This window comes from Martes martes, assembly GCF_963455335.1.
Source record: "Martes martes genome assembly, chromosome: 2".
Taxonomy (NCBI): Eukaryota; Metazoa; Chordata; class Mammalia; order Carnivora; family Mustelidae; genus Martes; species Martes martes.
Genome location: NC_137889.1, coordinates 174196496 through 174214796, shown reverse-complemented (window position 1 = coordinate 174214796; position 18301 = coordinate 174196496). Strand labels below are relative to the sequence as shown.

General features: G+C 36.8%; 1 protein-coding gene across 1 annotated transcript in view; it reads left to right on the top strand.

The window, feature by feature from the left end:
• ATP8A1 (ATPase phospholipid transporting 8A1) overlaps positions 1 to 18301 on the top strand; it is a 227811-nt gene that overhangs the window by 91606 nt on the left and 117904 nt on the right. The window contains exons 16-19 of the mRNA XM_080797542.1: positions 7186 to 7258; positions 9439 to 9544; positions 10998 to 11080; positions 15430 to 15479. Of these exons, the coding sequence (XP_080653668.1) occupies positions 7186 to 7258; positions 9439 to 9544; positions 10998 to 11080; positions 15430 to 15479 (312 nt within the window). The remainder of the gene's footprint in view (positions 1 to 7185; positions 7259 to 9438; positions 9545 to 10997; positions 11081 to 15429; positions 15480 to 18301) is intronic.

Here is an 18301-nt window from a genome sequence, read left to right as displayed (position 1 = left end):
TTCACTAGTATAGAATTAATACAAATTTTTCTAAGAACTCTTATTCTTAAGGAAATTGTCTGTAGCCTATTTTTATGAAGATTGAATGGAAATGTAAAAAATTGTTGTTTATTTACTCAGGTCGTTTAAAATATCCTACTTTCAGTAGAGGTTGTTTTGTGATTTCTATCCCTTTTGGAAAGAGAGGATACCATATTATCTAGTTAAGATCTCTTTGTAAAACACCCTGCTGGAAAATTTGATGTTGGATTTTCTAAACTAGATAACTCCAAATAAGAAATGCCAGATTTTTCATAAATTATATGATTCTGCTTAAGTACTAGTATTTTTTAAAAAGATTTTTATTCGGGGCATCTGGGTAGCTCAGTGGGTTAAGCCTCTGCCTTCAGCTCAGGTTATGGTCTCAGGGTCCTGGGATCCAGCCCTGCATGGGGATATCTCTGCTCAGCGGGGAGCCAGCTCCCCCCCCGCCTTGTGATCTCTCTGTCAAATAAAAAATAAAATCTTTAAAAAAAAAGATTTTTATTTATTTGTCAGAGAGCGAGAGCACAAGCAGAGGGAGAAAAAGGCTTCTTGCTGAGCAAGGAGCCTAACACGGGACTTGATCCCAAGACCCCTGACATCATGACCTAGGCCGAAAGCAGACACTTAGCCCTCTGAGCCACCCAGGTGTCCCTAAATACTAGTATTTTAAAAAATAAACAATAGGGAAGGCATTTACCACCTTTATAATAAATTTTAATAAAGCTGAGCCTCTGAGACTCATCTATCAAACGGTTACGTACAGGCCTGCAAGGAGGAAACACAACAGATACTACTTGAGCTTCTGTTCTGTCCTGGCCCACTGCAGTGGTCAAAGATGCAGACTTTGGATTCTGACCACCCAAGTTCACATCTGGATCCTATTGGTGCCCTTGAAAAAGTTACCTAATCTCTCTGCCTGCCTGTCTTCCTCTGGTAGAATGTGGACATCATAGGGAGGTTGTGAAGATTGACTAAATTCTGTTTTTATTTTTATTTATTTTTTTTAAAGATTTATTTGTTTGAGAGAGTGTGTGTGCATGTGAGCATGGGGTGGGGGGGCAGAAGGAGAGGGAGAATCTCAAGCAGGCTCCAGGCTGAGCACAGAGCCTAACTTGGGGTGATCCTGACAAACCCGAGATCACAATCTGAGCTGAAACTAAGAGTCTGATGCTCAACCAATTGGGCCACCCAGGTGCCCCCAGTGAGTTCCGTTTTTAAAGTGCTTAGAATAGAGTCTAGACATAGTATACTCACAGAGAGTGTTAGCTGCAGTGTCTCACTCAATCCTCATGATATATTTGAAGAGCTGTGATTGACGTGACCATATTAAAATTGGTGAAATTTTGGCAAAGATAATAAGTAACTTGCCCCAAAGTACACAACCAGGAAACATGAAAGCCAGAGTTAAAACCTCACACAACCCCATTATAAAGTAGGTGCTGTTCACTTTGTGTCCTACAGACATTAAAGAACTGTAAAGTATATATACTTTTAGAGTACAAAATATCCTAAAAAAGAAAAAAAGAAAAAAATATATCCTTACCATTTTAGTCTTTTTTTTTTTTTTTTTGTCTTTTCTTATTAAGGTATCAAGAGCAGGTACAATTTAACTGACTTGAGAAAAGTTAGCACAGGGAGAAAAATTTTGCACATTAATACATCTGGCATCTCCCCCAACCCCCATCCAGTTGATTTCATGTTCCCAAGGAAACCAAGATCAAAAGTGTGATGTTGAAAAGAAAAGAAAAAGGAAAAAAAAAAGTGAGATCCCAAATGAATCCTGTGCTCCGGGCATCTGACCACATCATCATTCTGCTCGTCTTAGGGATAAACTAGAGAGTAGAGATGACTGTATAAATCCATAATCAAAGTTCATGCCTGTCTGTGAACAGCTTCACATTTCAGTGCAAAGTTCATTGAATTCCATATATAAAACCTGTAGCCTATATACATTTTACTGTCCTGCTGAACCATATTCACCACAAAAATGCTAAGTTTAAAAAACTCAATATTTAAAACTTATATGTGTGCAGATTATTGTACATTTATTGTAATTTGAAGGCAAACCTGTGATATTCTCTTGAGAGTATTTTCAAACATACCCTCTTGACATTAAAGATAGTTGGGTGATGGCTGTAGCTTTATTCACTTAAATATATTAGTATAAAATAATTCACAGAGATAAGATCATTTCCCAACCAGTAGCTACTTACTCCAAAATTGGTATGGTTTTCTTGTTACTGCCAACTACAGTAATCTAACATAAAACCTTAGAGATTCTTTTCTTTGAAACATCTACCATTGGAGAAAAGATCTGCTTATTCTTAAGATGTGATTGTTTTCAACTATGTATTTCCATAGCCACTTTTTCTTTTCCTCATGCTTACTGTGGAAAATTTCAAACCTAAACAAAAGTAGACAGATTACCCTTTCACTCTCTTCCATAGTACGTGCTCAATACCAATGTCATCTATAAATTTCCCTCACCATTATTTTGAAACCAATCCCAGATAACATATTTATTTTTCTTAACTATTTAATATAGATTCCATACTGTTCTGATATATTTTTGGAAGTTAATGCTAGTGAGGATGATTCTCCAAAAGGATTCCCTTAATGTGTTCCATGCTTAGTCATTGAGTATGGTTTTTAGTATTATCATAGTATCAGTGGATAGTACTATTTTCTGGTCTTATTTTCTCATTTCATCTTGGTCTATAATTATGTATGGAATGAGTGGTATTTATTTTTTCTGCTGCAACAGCTAGACTCATGAAAACATCCTTCCAGGTGTGACTGTAGAATAATGAGATCTAACACATCCAGATTAATGTTCGTCTTCAAAGTAGTCACGTTGACAGGTAATTTCTTTGTTTCAATGATGCAGCCGTTTCACAGATGTTTTTGGAACTCCTCTTTTGTAATTGCCTTCAGAAATACTATGAGCCACACAGAAAAGCAGGTCTTATGACTTTGGTTAAAACTGATGTCTAACAAAAATATTATTGAATTCAATCACTTGTTTATATTCTTGGACTTGACTGGACATGACTCTGAATAACAAAGTCATTTCTAAAAATTAAATCTCCCTTTAAGGGATTTTGATTTGCAGCCAATAGCATTATTTAAAAGCAGGAGGTGCAGATCTTTTCAGAAAATGGTGCTTTACCTCCCTACTAGTTTTATCTTCCAGTATGAGCCTGTGTGTAGTATGTGTGTGTGCAGAATGTATACATCTATTTTATGTATAGGGTGTGCATCTAGTACAGGTGGCTGACATGGATTTTGTTCTTGTCTTTAATTTTTAATTTAAATTTGATTTTTAAGTCCGTAGTGCATTAACATGTTGCAAATTCAAAGGGCATAAAGAGGGGAAGGTTTTTCTCCCTTCCCTGTCTTGGAGCCCTCCTCTCCCCTCCTGGAGGCAGGCAGTGTAAACAATTTCAGATGTATCCTTCCAGATCTGTTCTACACATATACATGCATGTATTTGTTTTCTCTCTGATATATACAGAAAATGAAGTATACTATGTGCCCTGTATTTTGCCAGCTTTTCTTTTGACAGGGCATCTTTGAGATCAGTCCAAGATCAGCTGAAGAGTTTCCTATTTTTTTGTATAGCATTTGCTATGTTGATGTACCACAATTTTTTAAAGCATCGTACTTGAGTTATTTCTAATCTTTTGCTATTAAAAAAAATGTACTGCAGGGATACCTGGATGTCTCAGTCAGTTGAGCATCTGACTCTTGGTTTTGGCTGAGATCATCATCTCATGGGTCCTGAGGTAAAGCCCTGCATTGGGCTCTGTGCTCAGCAGGGAGTCTGCTTCAAGATTCTCTCTCCCTGCCCCTCCCGCTACTTGCCCGGTGCATGCTCTCACTCTCTCTCAAATAAATAAATAAATCTTTTTAAAGATGTACTGCAAAGAATGAATTTACACATACAACATTTTGCCCCAGGTAGATGGCTAGTATAAATTCCCCAGAACTAGAATTACTGGATCAAAGGGATACATATGCATTTTAAATTTTGGTGGAAATTGCTCAGTTGTTCTTATTAGAAGTTATGCCAATTTTCATACTCAGCAATTGTATGATTTATCTTTTTCCATAATCACAACAGCACAGAATTGTCAAATTTATTTCTACTAAATTGATGCATTCATTTCTCTCATTGTAGGGTAAACTGAAGTTTGTATTTAAAGGCACTCGTATTTCCTCATCTGCTTGTTGTCTGGCTACATTGTTTTTCTTTTTCATATTGGTTTCTATGAGTTCTTTCTATTTCAGGGAGACTAACCTTCATTGTATGAGTTGGATACAGTTTTCCCCAGTTTTTTGTTTGGCTTTTGATTTTGCTTGCAATAGTTTTTGCTATGCAGAAATGTTTTAGCCATATATAGTCAGATTTACTTATTTGTTTTGCTTTCTGGATTATGTCTGATACATAGGTTTTTCCCCTCCTAAGTTATTTTTAAAATTTCCCCGTATCTTCAATATTTTTATTAAATTGTTCATCCATCTGAGTTTATTTGGTTCAAGGTGAAAAGGATGGATCCAACTCTTTTCTTCTTTTTTTCTAATGATTCTTTTGTTGACATAAATTGAGTTTAAAAATATTTCAAGGTCCAGGGGCGCCTGGGTGGCTCAGTGGGTTAAGCCGCTGCCTTCGGCTCAGGTCATGATCTCAGGGTCCTGGGATCGAGTCCCGCATCGGGCTCTCTGCTCAACAGGGAGCCTGCTTCCCTCTCTCCCTCTCTCTCTGCCTGCCTCTCTGTCTACTGTGATCTCTCTCTGTCAAAGAAATAAATAAAATCTTTTTAAAAAAATATTTCAAGGTCCATACTGTAATATATGAAAATAGGTGATACTGATTAAGCTATATACATTCTAAATTTTCTGTTAATTTTTAATGCCATGGGGATTCTTCGCTTTTTTTTTTCGTATAGTCAGGAAATAATTATTTACCCTGTGTCATAGTTTTTAAATTAGCCTACAAGAAACTACCATCTATATTGTACAGACTACTTGCTCCTCATTCTCCTCACCTTAATGTTACCCTCTCTATCCCATTCCTTCTTGCAAAACACCATCATTTCTTTTGTCTCTTTGTGTTCATAAGTGCCACTTAAAAATTTCTATGGAAAAAATCAAGCAAAATGTTGATGTTGGCTTGCATTTGTATTTGTGAGCAGTTTGCAAATTCATAGTTTTGTCAACTAAGTTTAAATTACCACTTTCACTTTTAATACAGTTGGTTCTTATTTTGAAATGACATGAGTGTCTTAATTTTATCTGTTTACAATTACTAAAAGTGAACATCTTATAAGATTTCAGAGAGGGTTGTTGAGAGCTCCATGCCTGAGTTATCCAACCCAGGCTGTGTGGATTAGCAGATGAGTGGTTTATGGTTCTTATGATCTTGGAGAAGAAGTCACTTTCTGACTGAAGAGTTCTTATTTAACATTATTCATGGTAGAAGCTTCATTGATATATGGACGGTGGAATGTGTCCATATAAAGATTTCAGTTGCATATCTAGTGTTATTTGTTACAAATACATTTGAAAGTTATATCAATTATGGTAACTGATTTATGAGATAAAAGGGTTTCTGGTGAGATTAATAAGACATATCTTCAGATTTGTGAAGGCTTTTAGTCTGGAATTCTTTGGAAGGAAAATAGACCTCCACATGCAAGATGTTACTGTGATTATTCTTTGACATTTCAATTTATCTAACAAATAAGTGGGAATGTATAACTAAGAACCATTAATGAATACATTTTAATAATAGGGAGACTTTCTGGAGCCCCAGTAATAAACTATTTTTAAGAAATGATAGTATTTGGAGGAGAAATGTATGCCAATTTTTTGTGTTCCCATTGATAAGTCATTTAAAAGATCTCGGATTTTTCCCTCCATCTTTAAAACTAGAGGAAAAGGAATAATGTGTTTATTCTGCTTCCTAGGGATGTTTTGAGAATTCAAAACTACTACATTCTAATGAAGATGTACTATATTCCATTTCTCAGAATTAATAGATCAAACTGCTACATGTAAATAAAGATGTATCTTACTATAAACCTTCTAACTTCCTCCTTTGGTTATATTTCATTGATACTGTGTATGTTTAATTATATCAGATTCTTTTTTTCTTTAGTGATTTCTTCTTCCTTTCAAACTGTTGGCTTTAAAGATATGAAACTCTTGATATTTGGCACACTGGCATTGATAATACCCTGTAACTGTAAAAATTATGATCAAAAGCTTTCTGGGCTACAGTTACTTAGTATTTGACACATTATCTTTCCTTGGTGAAATAGTTCTAGAATTTTCTTCTATGCACAAAGCTTAGATGTATGTATTTTCACTGAACATTGCAAAGTATAGCCTTTGGGTTTGACATTCCCACTTATGTGTTCTATGTTCTTCCTTTTAATCTCAACATTTTGATATTAAGTTGCATGGCCATGAGATTCATAATAGCTAGATTACAGAGGCAATTCTGACTCCATTTATTTCATGTGAAGTACATAAGTGTTTGCTCATCTGAAGATAATCCCAACACCAAAAAAATCCCATACATTTTTATGATTTGTTCTTACATATGCAGGACAAATGTGATATATACATAAATATGTCAGATATTTCTTAGTGGTAGATGTTGATAAGATGTATATAAAGCTTATTGCTCATGTTTTTATGTTCCATATGATAATCATGTAGTGTTAGACTCTACAAATAAAGATTTCTCATAGGCTAAAGTAAAAGAGTCAACTTTTTTTTATAACTTTATTCTCAAATTCTAAAAACTTGGAAAAAATTATGGAAATAGAAATTCACCTCTAGGTATTTTAGCAGTGTTGTTATTTTTTTAAAAATCTTTTTAAGCTTTGTGTGATTACAGTGTAATTCCACTGCAGAAGAATGAGCTATAAAATACTATTTTTTATTACACTGCGGAAGTCTATCACATTTTAGAATGCTTGAAAATAATGTATGGTGCAGTTATGAAATCTATGGTATCTTATCTAGAATGCAGACCAAATTATATTTAATCTATTAAAGGCTTACAGGCATAATGATTTATTTAAAAAGTAAGTGACAAATAGATCTGTGGCTTATATAAATGAACCAGATTTGCTCCATTTTCCCCTTCAGGCAGAGCTCACAGTTTGGAGACGAAAAAACATTTAGTGATACATCATTGCTGGAAAACCTCCAAAATAATCACGTAAGCAACATAAAACCATTATCTTTTTGTTGATGAGTGAAAGCTGATGAGTATTTCTCTGAATTATCTTCCATGTTTGTATATTCTTTCTTTTTTTTTTTTTTTTTTTTTTTTTTAGTTTCATGATCATTTTTAATACTTATCCAGATCTGTTACTTTTAAATCCTTTTTACTTGGCCCACACAAATTCATGGCTATTAGGAATTTAGTTTTGAAATTCTTATTAATCAATATTCTGTCTTTTCAAAGTATCTTACATTAAATAATAGAATTCTATCTGGATAGAACAGCTCACTATTCACCATTTCAGACGATCTGTTTGGCCGGTCCCCGATCTATACAAAAAGAATTCTGGAAACTTCTACCCAGTGTGACCATTGTACTTGTGAAGTTACTGACACTTAACAAAAATTCCATCAGATCAAATGGTATGGCTTCCTGGAGTTTTAACCCCAGAACCTTTTCTCATCATCACTCCAAGCTCAATATATCAAAACCTACACTCAAACTCATTGCCTCAAAACACGCTCCTTGAGCACAGGTGGCTTACTAACCTATGCGGTGGAGTGGAGCTCTAGCAAGGTGTGTTACAGGTACTTTGGGGATCTTTTCTTCTTAAGCAAACCTATAGAATAAGAGGTTCAGGATCCACAAGACCTAGACCGCTTCTTCCCTCTGTGTTCTCTGATTTGGATTGCTCCATCACCTATTTTAATTCTCTTTCCAGGAACTTAAGAGCTGCTTTGGATACCTCCTTTTCCATCCATCTTCAGCTCTATAGAGTGGCCAGGCCCTTGTCAATCGTGACTTCTAGAATATATCTGAAAAATCTTCTTTACTTCATTCTCACTTTCCCTCCCCGAGTCCACTGCCAGCCTCTGCTTGCCAGTCTCCTCGTATCCACTCTGCTCTTTTCTTTCTCCTCAGGCCACAGTGGCTTTTATTTTCTCAAACACGCCTCATTCTTTCCTTCTATAGGATCTTTTCAGTCTTACGTGATCCCTGCTTGATGCAAAACCCTTGGCTCAGTTCTTCATGAGGTTAAAACTGCAGCTTAAATCTGACATTATCTTGAGAATGATCACAGGCTGGCCCAGATCACATTACATGATATTTGCACATTCTCTCCTTTATAGTTCTTTCACACTATAAGTAAATATTTATGTATTTATCTGTGTCTGTCTTCCCCACAAGCTAGGCTTCACACAGCAAGGACCATGTCTGTTTTGTCTATGTACTAACCTGAAAACAGATTTTTCAAATAATGTTGTGATTTACCTTCCCAATCACTTCACTTGTTTTTTGTTTTTTAGTCCAAGGACATAAAAGAATATTTTTTATTTTATATTTACCTTCATCTGAAGCCAAACAGCAGGATGTTTAATTTAAAAGATCTGGCTTCTGGGGCACCTGGGTGGCTCAGTCTGTTGGGCATCTGACTCTTGATCTCAGCTCAGGTCTTGATCTTGGGATCATGAATTTGAGTGCCAAGCTGGGCTCCATGCAGGGGATGAAGCCTATGCACACACACACACGAAAAAGAAAAGTAAAAAGAAAAAGAAAAAAGATCTGGCTTCTTTTCTCTTGTAAACTCTAAGTTCCTTGCAGAAAGGATCCACTTTTATGTCTTCCTCAGGCTGTAAGAATCCATTCCATTATACACAGCAATTGCTCAAGCAATTCTTTTTATTTAGTAAAACATGTATCAGGTTAAGTTTGTCATTTGTGGAGAGAAAAGGACAAAGCATTACAGAGGAATCCCCGGAATCCCCTGCCATCATCACTTCAGCACAAAATGGTGGAACCCCAGTAAGATCAGATGCCAAAAGTTTAAATCTAATCAGGAATTAGATCTGGGTAAATGAGCATTTTGGAATTTCTCTCCTGTCTTCTGAGGACATGATTTGACCATATCTACCTTTTTTCACTGTGCTATTTTCATTTGGCACACCAAGTTGTTTTGTGTAAGTGTTTGGGAAAATGAATGAAAGAGTGTAAGAATGAATGATTTTAGTTAAAAATATATTTTCCTCATAACAGAGATCGGCTTCTTTGTTGTCTATAACCTCACATCTTCCATGCTGAACAGCTATAGTCTTAGTAGACATAAGTAATTTTGCTGTCATTAGTGTAAAAATGTTTAAATGAAAAGGGGTGAATTGTGTGTTTCTTTCTTACAGCCAACTGCACCTATAATATGTGAATTTCTTACAATGATGGCAGTTTGTCACACAGCAGTACCAGAGCGAGAAGGTGATAAGATTATTTACCAAGCAGCATCTCCAGGTACAAAGGAAGGAATTATAATGTATTTTTCCGGTGGAAAATTGTTCTGAAATTTGAGGTTGGCTAGAAAAAAAATCAGTTTAATTTGAAAAAGTAAAATAACCAAGTTATGTTTTAATAACAAAAATGTATTTATTAATTAGAAAACCTAGTTTTCAGAATTAAATATATATATGTTAAAATATATAACCTTGGGGCGCCTGGGTGGCTCAGTGGGTTAAAGCCTCTGCCTTCGGCTCAGGTCATGATCCCAGGGTCCTGGGATTGAGCCCCGCGTCGGGCTCTCTGCTCAGCTGGGAGCCTGCTTCCATTCCTCTCTCTCTGCCTGCCTCTCTGCCTACTTGTGATCTCTGTCTATCAAATAAATAAATAAAATCTCTAAAAAAACAAAATATATAACCTTATATACATAATTTTTAGCATATGACATAAATTGTATGGAAATTGGAATAATAAAATTCACACAAAAAGTACATTTTTATACGCTAGTAGAGTCTCCTCCCTTCTTTGGAAATAACAATTTTGCTTTCCTCTTCTGGAAATGATAATCAGGGAGCTTGTTGCATATGCATTTGGATGAAGAAAGTTCACCATTTGAAAGGGATGCCATAAAATATGTATTAGCGTGGTTATCAATATTTAATGCTGAGGCTTAATTTTAAACTTATTTTCAGTGTAAAATTGGACAGTTTGATGATTACGAGATTTTAGGAAAGAAGGAAAGGAACATACTTTAAAGACCTTTGTTTTAATGTTTTAGCTGTATTCTAAACCAGCACCTGTGACCTTGCAGAATGTACCAAATTCCTAAAAAGCAGAAGAAATGTTACATCTCATATTGTTAGGATGGACCCTATGTGAGTGTTTCTTATCCCTGCCCTCAGCAACAAGAAAGTTTGATATAATACGGTGATGAAAGTAACAGATAATAAAACAAACATCAGTTCATTCATATCCATTTCTTTTTTCCCCTTTGTCCAAGTTTCTCCCTTTTTTGAGTAGAGTTGACACACAGTGTTACAGTAGTTCCAAATGTACAGCTTCATGCATTTATATCCATTTAAATTGAATCCTCAATTCGCATTTCTCTACATTCAGTGGTTTAGGAGGAAAAGCATAAAACGTAAGACAACCTTGTGCATTTATTTTGAGAAAAAAATTTTTATAGGATATTCTGGACCAATGGTACATTTAAATTACCTTTCTTAGGTGTGTTAACAGTCAAATATGACTCCTGGTTCCATACGAGTCTCAGATCCTTAAGACGAGTCTTCTCGTTCCTTTGGCTTCTTCATATGATTTCAAAAGAAATGGATTTCAGCAGGGGCCAGGATAAACAGAATTTTAGTTCTTTTAACATTCAATAGAAAAATGTAGTGATATAGTTCGGTTTTACGAGGGGTAATTATCTTACCTCACCATGTATTTGCTTTCACCTTTTTTCCTAAAACAGATGAAGGAGCATTGGTCAGAGCAGCCAAGCAACTGAATTTTGTTTTCACTGGAAGAACACCGGACTCAGTGATTATAGACTCAGTAAGTTATTTCTTTTTAAGTGTCTTTTTCATCAAAGCAGTGACATGTGCATAACTTCAAAGATAAAATAATATCAAAGGATCATAATAAAATAGATGTTCCCTGCCCCAGAAGCAGCCACTTTATCTCTTTCTTCAGACATTTATAAATCTATTTTCAAAAACATATGTGATGAATGATATCTGTTTTCATTCCTCCATTTGAATACATCTAGTGACTTTGTCTTCTGTTATGTTAAATGAGGATTGCTCTCTCTTGATTCACTATCCCTTCCCAGAATATATATGACTATATGACTATATATTACTATAATTACATTACAGCTTTTAGTGAAACAAGTATTCAGACCTAATTTTTAAAATATACAAAAGACTCAAGCACACAAAAGAAGATATATGAATGGCCCTTGAGCACGTGAAAAAAAAGAAATCATTCGTCATCAGTGAAATGCAAATTGAAATCACAATGAAGTGCTATATACATACCCACCAAAAAAGGCTAAAATTAAAAACACGGGCCGTACCAAATGTTAATGAGAATAGAGAGCTCGTGAAGCACCCATGTGTTGTCAGTTGAAGTGTGAAATGGCATGAGCCCTTTGGAAAGCCTCAGAGTTTTCTAACACAGATAAACAGGCACCTGACCCAGCAATTGTACTCACAGTTACCCAGGAGAAATGAAAGCTTGTGTCCACAAACAGATACCTAATGGAATGTTCACAGCAGCTTTATTCAAAGTAGTCAAACACTGGGGCACCTGGGTGGCTCAGTGGATTAAAGCCTCTGCCTTCGGCTCAGGTCATGGTCCCAGGGTCCTGGGATAGAAACCCGCATCGGGCTCCCTGCTCAGTGGGGAACCTGCCTCCTCCTCTCTCTCTCTCTGCCTGCCTGTCTGCCTACTTGTAATCTGTCTGTCAAACAAATAAATAAAAAAATAAAAAAAATTTAAAAAGTAGTCAAACACTGGCAACAAAACAAACGTCCATCCACAAGAGAAGGGATAAGGAAATTGTGATATACACTTTCAGTGGACTATCCAAACAATAAAAAGGGAGAAATTGTGGATTCATCAACAACATGGATAAGTCTCAAAAACGTCATGTCGAGCCAACAAAGCTAGACCCAAAGGAGTGCGTGCTCTCGAGATCAGACAAAAGTGATCATGGCAATAGAATTCAGAACAGTGGTTGTCTTAGGGTCAGGGAGGACATGGATCAGAGGAGAGCACAAAGAATTTATTCTAAGTGACGGGAATGTTCTACATCTTGATGGCGGTGGTGGTTACACCACCATACCATTGGAAAAGACATAGTTTTCACCAAACTGTGTGTTTAACGTCTGTGTACCTTATTGTATATAAGTTGCGTCTCACTAAAAAAAATCATGACTTAGTATTTGTTACTATGCCTGTACCAGTGTTCACAGTTGAACATTGTTGTATACAGGAATTTTTTTCTCTTCTTTAATTTTATGTTTCCTGATAGAAATTATTTCCTGAAAATAATTTTTCCTTTATTTCCTAAAGATAAGTCCCTTATCTTTTTTTTTTCAATTGCTTAATTTTCTTTCTACCTATTAGTGATTGTTCCCATGTATTCTTAGTACACATACTCCAAGTGTACTAAGTCACACCAGGTAATCTGTCAGTTGTCAGTTCTTACCTTGAGACACGCCCATCCACGGCTCTACAAGTTCACCATTCTTTTAGTCTGTGCTAACTTTGTTCTAAGGCCTGTTTCTATAGCACATGCAAATTCTCCTTTTGATATTCTTCTGTATGGGACTAGTTCCTGTGTCTCAAATCTTCTTTCTTGGTGAACTTGCCTGTTTTGATGGAAGACATTTCATGTTTGTTTCTTCGATTAAAAAGTCATTCTGGGAACAGAGGGCACACGAGTGATAGCCCTCACTAAGTCCAGCTCTTGACTCTAGGACTCTGAGACACACTGGTTGATGGGTCACCATTTTGTTCATGGTTGTCATCCTGGAATTGCTTTCTCATCTTCCTGAAAACTTTCTTTACTTCTGTCCTGTGTTAGATCTTTTGTTTCTAAATCCCATGTCTTTCTTGTTCTTGGTTTACTCTTTTACTTCTGTGGAATACATTTTTTAGTGGCTTTTTGGGAAAAGATACATGGGGAGTAACTTGCTTATTTATTTTGTAGTCCTTTCAAGTCTAAACATTTTCCATCCTACCATTATACTTAATTGATAGCCCAGATGAATATAGAATTACAGGATAGAAATTATTTTCCTTAGAAATTTTGATTTTTCCACTATTTTCTGGTTTCCAGTATACCTCATTGAGAAATCAGAGGCTACTGTGATTCCACATCTTTTGCAACTTGCCCCTAGCCACTCCTTCACCCTCTGGAAGGTTGTAGGATCTTTTTCCCAAGAGTTTGGACATTTTGTGACAGTGTACCTTAGTGGGAATATTTTTAACCCACTGTGCTAAGCACTGGTGGGCCTTTTTCCATTTGGAACATTCAGTTCTGGAAAATTTTTTTTGAATAATTCAATTTTCCTTCCCTCTTTTTGCCCTCTTTAGAATTCTTGAACTAATCTTTAGCTTTTATACTCCTGCTTTTCATGCCTTTGACTTTTTTGCTCTGCTTTTTGGAAGTTTTCTTTAGGTTTATTTTCTTAACTTTCTATTCATGTTTTGTTTTGTTGTTTTAGTTTTTCTTTTTAATAGTATTCTGTTCTTGTTTCATGAATGTCGTATTACTTCCCTGAGAGAAATGATAGTTTTTTGAAATCTTCATTTAAAAATTTTTACAAGCATTTAACAAAGTACTTAGTTACAAAGCATTTACAAGCTTTTAGTTAAACTGTAGTTTTTACCAGAATATAAAATGGTCTCAGTCATCTGCAATGAATATAGTTTTGGAAGAAATCATACTTCATCAGAAGTAAAATATCAACTTTCAAATGTTCTCCAAAATTTCTCATTTTCCACTTAGGGGAAAAGAGCAGCATTTAATTACTGTAGCCCATGTATATGGGAATGTCTGATAGACTCTACCAGGTTTTTGACACAAATTGCAATATGCAGAATGATAAAGTCAGTCTCCTCCCATACCACCAAAGAGCACCAACCAGGGTATAAATATTTCTCATAAAAGCATAAGAATTATTATAAAGAGTCTTATTCTTTCACACATTTTTTGTATAGGTCCCCTTAAGAAGCATATGCTGACCTATGCAGCAGTATTTCCAAGGGTGTAAAACCCTGCAAAAAAGTTTTATGCTACCAGGAAGCCACAGTAATTGGTTCCAATGCAGAGCAGGAAATGATACACGTGACAAACCACTTCAGTCTGGTGTTGATACTATGTGCAGAGACATCCGGGACCCACCCACCAGACCCTTGGGCCCATCAGGAAACCCAAACCTGAAACTTCATTGGTCCACAAGAAATTTTGAATTCTTTTTCCTAAAAATTGCTTTTGTCTATTGGTTTTGGATATCTCTGTTCGATGTTAGTGTCATTAGATATCTGTTAATCTTTGGTATTCCCATGGTTAAGAAGAAGGAACTTGAAAGCAGATGTGGTGGTTCAGAGCCTGAGGGGGATTTTTGTCTATAGTGAGCTCTACTGTAGGGTGGTCTGCGAGATTCGTTTGGGAAGTCATGGTGTCTGTACCCTTAAGACTTCTCTTGGGCTTGTTGAATTCCCCAGAGAGTAATCTCCAGATTTCTGCCTGGAAAGGTCTGGCTGAGTACGTTAAGATATTGGGGCCCAGCATTTAATATGAATATAACAATGTCATGTCTTCAACTGTGCTGGTCAACTCTAGACAAAAGATCCTTCTAGACCAAAGGAAGGGCCAGTGCTGAGAGCTCTTTTCAAGTGGATCTTACCCAGTTCTCCCCAATTTAGGCCCCTCTCTTACCTCACAATTCTAGAGCTATCTACTTTTTCGTATCCTTAAACCACTTAAGGATCATATGGTACAAATCAGGTGGGTTCTTAGATTTTCCCATGACCACTGTAGCATTCAGCCTTCCTGGGTCTGCTAAGATACCACCTACTGATCTGTCCTCCAGCTTCCAGATTTCTGGTGCTATTGTCTCTTTTCTTATTTTCCTGCCATTGTGAGCTGCTTTCTTTTTAAAGTGTTTACTGTCGTTTTAGTGAAGCTTTGGGAAAGACAGAAATTAAATGTGTATGTTCAGCCTTCCCTCTTAACCTGAAAGTTAATAAATTTGCTTAAAGAGAATGTATTCAGAAGGGATGCTTTATGTGTGTTATTTTTTATATTAAAACTTCATGCATAAGGTTTATTTCCAAGAAGCCCACAATACTTCCAACATGATGTAATCATATATTCCTTTCCTTCATAGTTGGGGCAAGAAGAAAGATACGAATTACTCAATGTTCTGGAATTCACCAGGTAAGACATCTGCTCTGTGATTTGTATCTATCCGTAAGATAAATTCCTACATATTTTTGTTCTTTCCCTTTTAAGTAACTAGAAAGTTATGCTTTATTTTTTTAACTTATTTAGAATAAATATTAATTTAAATCTGCATTATAGGTTATAATTATCATAGCAGCTAAGAAATCATAAACACCTATCTTCAGAGTATTGCCAGACATGACTCCTGGAGGCACCGTAAAAATATTTTTGAACAAAGCAGGTCTGCATCACAACTGTTGGTTATAGGACCAGGATTCTCATGGCTGGTGATCTGGAAACATCATTATACTTAGAGACAGCAGGATTTATGTGTACTGAATCCCTATCAAGAGTTAGGAACCCAGCAGTCTATCTATCTATCTTTGGGATTTCAGAAACCATACCCGTCTCTCTGTCAGGTATAAAACCAGTTACCATGTAGTAGGAAAAAGCAGAAATCAAGGAGCTTATCCTACTTAACTTTATTCTTTAAGGCCAAATAATAGAGACCCTCTAATAACAATCAGCAATGTGTCTAGGAATTTGGCTTTTTATTTTTGCATGACTCCGTCTTTTCCAAACTAATACACTCTTGAGGCAAATAGGCCTCCATTAACAGACAGGATGAGACAGGATAGTCTTTAAAGACTGCATTACCATTAACAATAGGACACTTAAGGTCAGGCCACAGGCAGGAAGTAACCCTTCACTGTTTAAGGAAATAAGTGTTCACTTACCTTCTTGGACTTTCTCCTCCATAAGGCAAGATTGTACACTGACTAGAAAAGGCATTTCCTTCAGTATGAAAGTTCCTCAAGAAGTTAAAAATAGAACTACTCTGTGATCTAGCAATTGCACTACTAAGTATTTATCCAAGGGATACAAAAAATACGAATTCAAAGGGACACATGCACCCCAATGTTTATAGCAGCATTATCAACAATAGACAAATTATGGGAAGAGCCTAAGTGTCCCTCAACTGATGACTGGATGAAGATGTGGTATACACAATGGAGTATTACTCAGCCGTAAAAAGGAATGCAGTCTCTCCATTTGCAATGACATGGGTGTAGCTAGAGAACATTATCCCAAGCAAAATTAGTCAGTCAGAGAAAGACAAATACCATATAATTTCACTCATACGTAGAATTTAAGAAACGAAGCAAACAATCATAGGGGACAAAAAGAGAGAGTGAAACAAAGAAACAGACTTAATTATAGAGAACAAACTGATGGTTACCAGGGGGAGGTGGGTGGGAGCATGGGTTACGTAGGTGATGGGGATGAAGGAGGGCACTCGTGATGAACATTGAATGATGTATGGAAATACTGAATCACTAAATTGTACACCTAAAACTAATATTACACTGTATGTGAACCAACTGGAATTTACATAAACATAAAAATTTTTTTTTAAAAACACATAGCTTACTGGAAAAAAAAATAAGAAAAGGCATTTCCTTTTCAATGCCAACTTTGGTTGTTGACCTGTTGGGAGTGACCACATGCCTTGGTTAATATAAAAAATAACAGGGTCTTTCTAATGTATTATTTAAACACTGTTTTCGTTACTTGTATGCACTGGAAGGCTCAAGGGAAAATGCATGAGACGTTGATGAGTAACTGTAATAGGTATTTCCAAAATGTATCCCCCACCTTTTTTTATGTCAAAGTGGCTGTTTTTCCTACGTCTAGTTGCATTATACCTGCAAATTATTTTAAGTAGTATATCAATTAGCATTGGGTATGTTTGTTTATTAACACATACCTTGAAAACCACAAAGAAAAATAAAGCAAGGTTAGATGTTTAGGGTCTTGCAGGATGCAGTGATGGGGGTGGGCGTGAGGACGAAAGTGAGAAAAGTGATTATGGAGGTCTTCAGAGAGAGTCTGGAAAAAACATTAGTGGTTTGGACAAGGATGATGGTAGCACAAAGAAAGCGAAGTTGATAGACTCCAGATACCTTTTGGAAGAATGTCAGGGGGCCTTTGGGATGGACTGGTGGTGGAAGAAGAAAAGGGGTGGGGGTTGGTGTTTCTGATGTGAACAGCTGGGTGGATAGAGGGACAGTTTACACAGATGGCACATACAGGGAGAGGAATAGATGTGCAGGATGAGATGATTGAATCGTCATGTTTGAGGTGCCCGTGAGATACACACATGGAGGTGTTGCAGGTAGGCAGTGGTTGTGAGGGCCTGGACCACAAAAGAGAAGCCTGTGGCTGAGATTTCAATGTGGTTCTTGTTGGCCTGTCCATGGTAATCAAAGCCACAAAAATGAGTTGGATCTCCTGGATATAAAATATAGAGTGGAGTGAGGGAAACAGGAAAGGCTGAGGATTGCGCTATGACTAACTCTAACTTCCAAGGGTTCATTAGAAGGGGGGGATCAGCAAAGAAGACTGCTTTGTGGTTAGAGCTGTGGAGGGTAAAGGGAGGGAAACAGGGCAGAGCCAGGAGAAGAGGCTTTTTTTCTCCCCGAGGTGACAGAGGTCATCTGTGTCAGAGACCACAGCAAGGTTAGGTGAGCTGAAGGGGGGAAGTGTTTGCTGGACTGAACCATTCATTGGGAGGGTCAGGAGAGAAGCCAGGTGGGAATGATGGGGGCCTGTGGGGGCGGCACACAGAGGGGGCACACAGGGGATGTAAGCAGAGACCATGCACACAGCAGTTGCTTGGGGTTGAGTTGTGAAAGGGATGTGGCTCCGGGAGGGTGGGTTGTTTGGGCTGAGTTTCATAGGCAAGAGACTCCAATGGGTTTGAATACTGATAAGAGAGACGCCGTCTAGAAGGGGACGATGTACTCTCAGTAGAG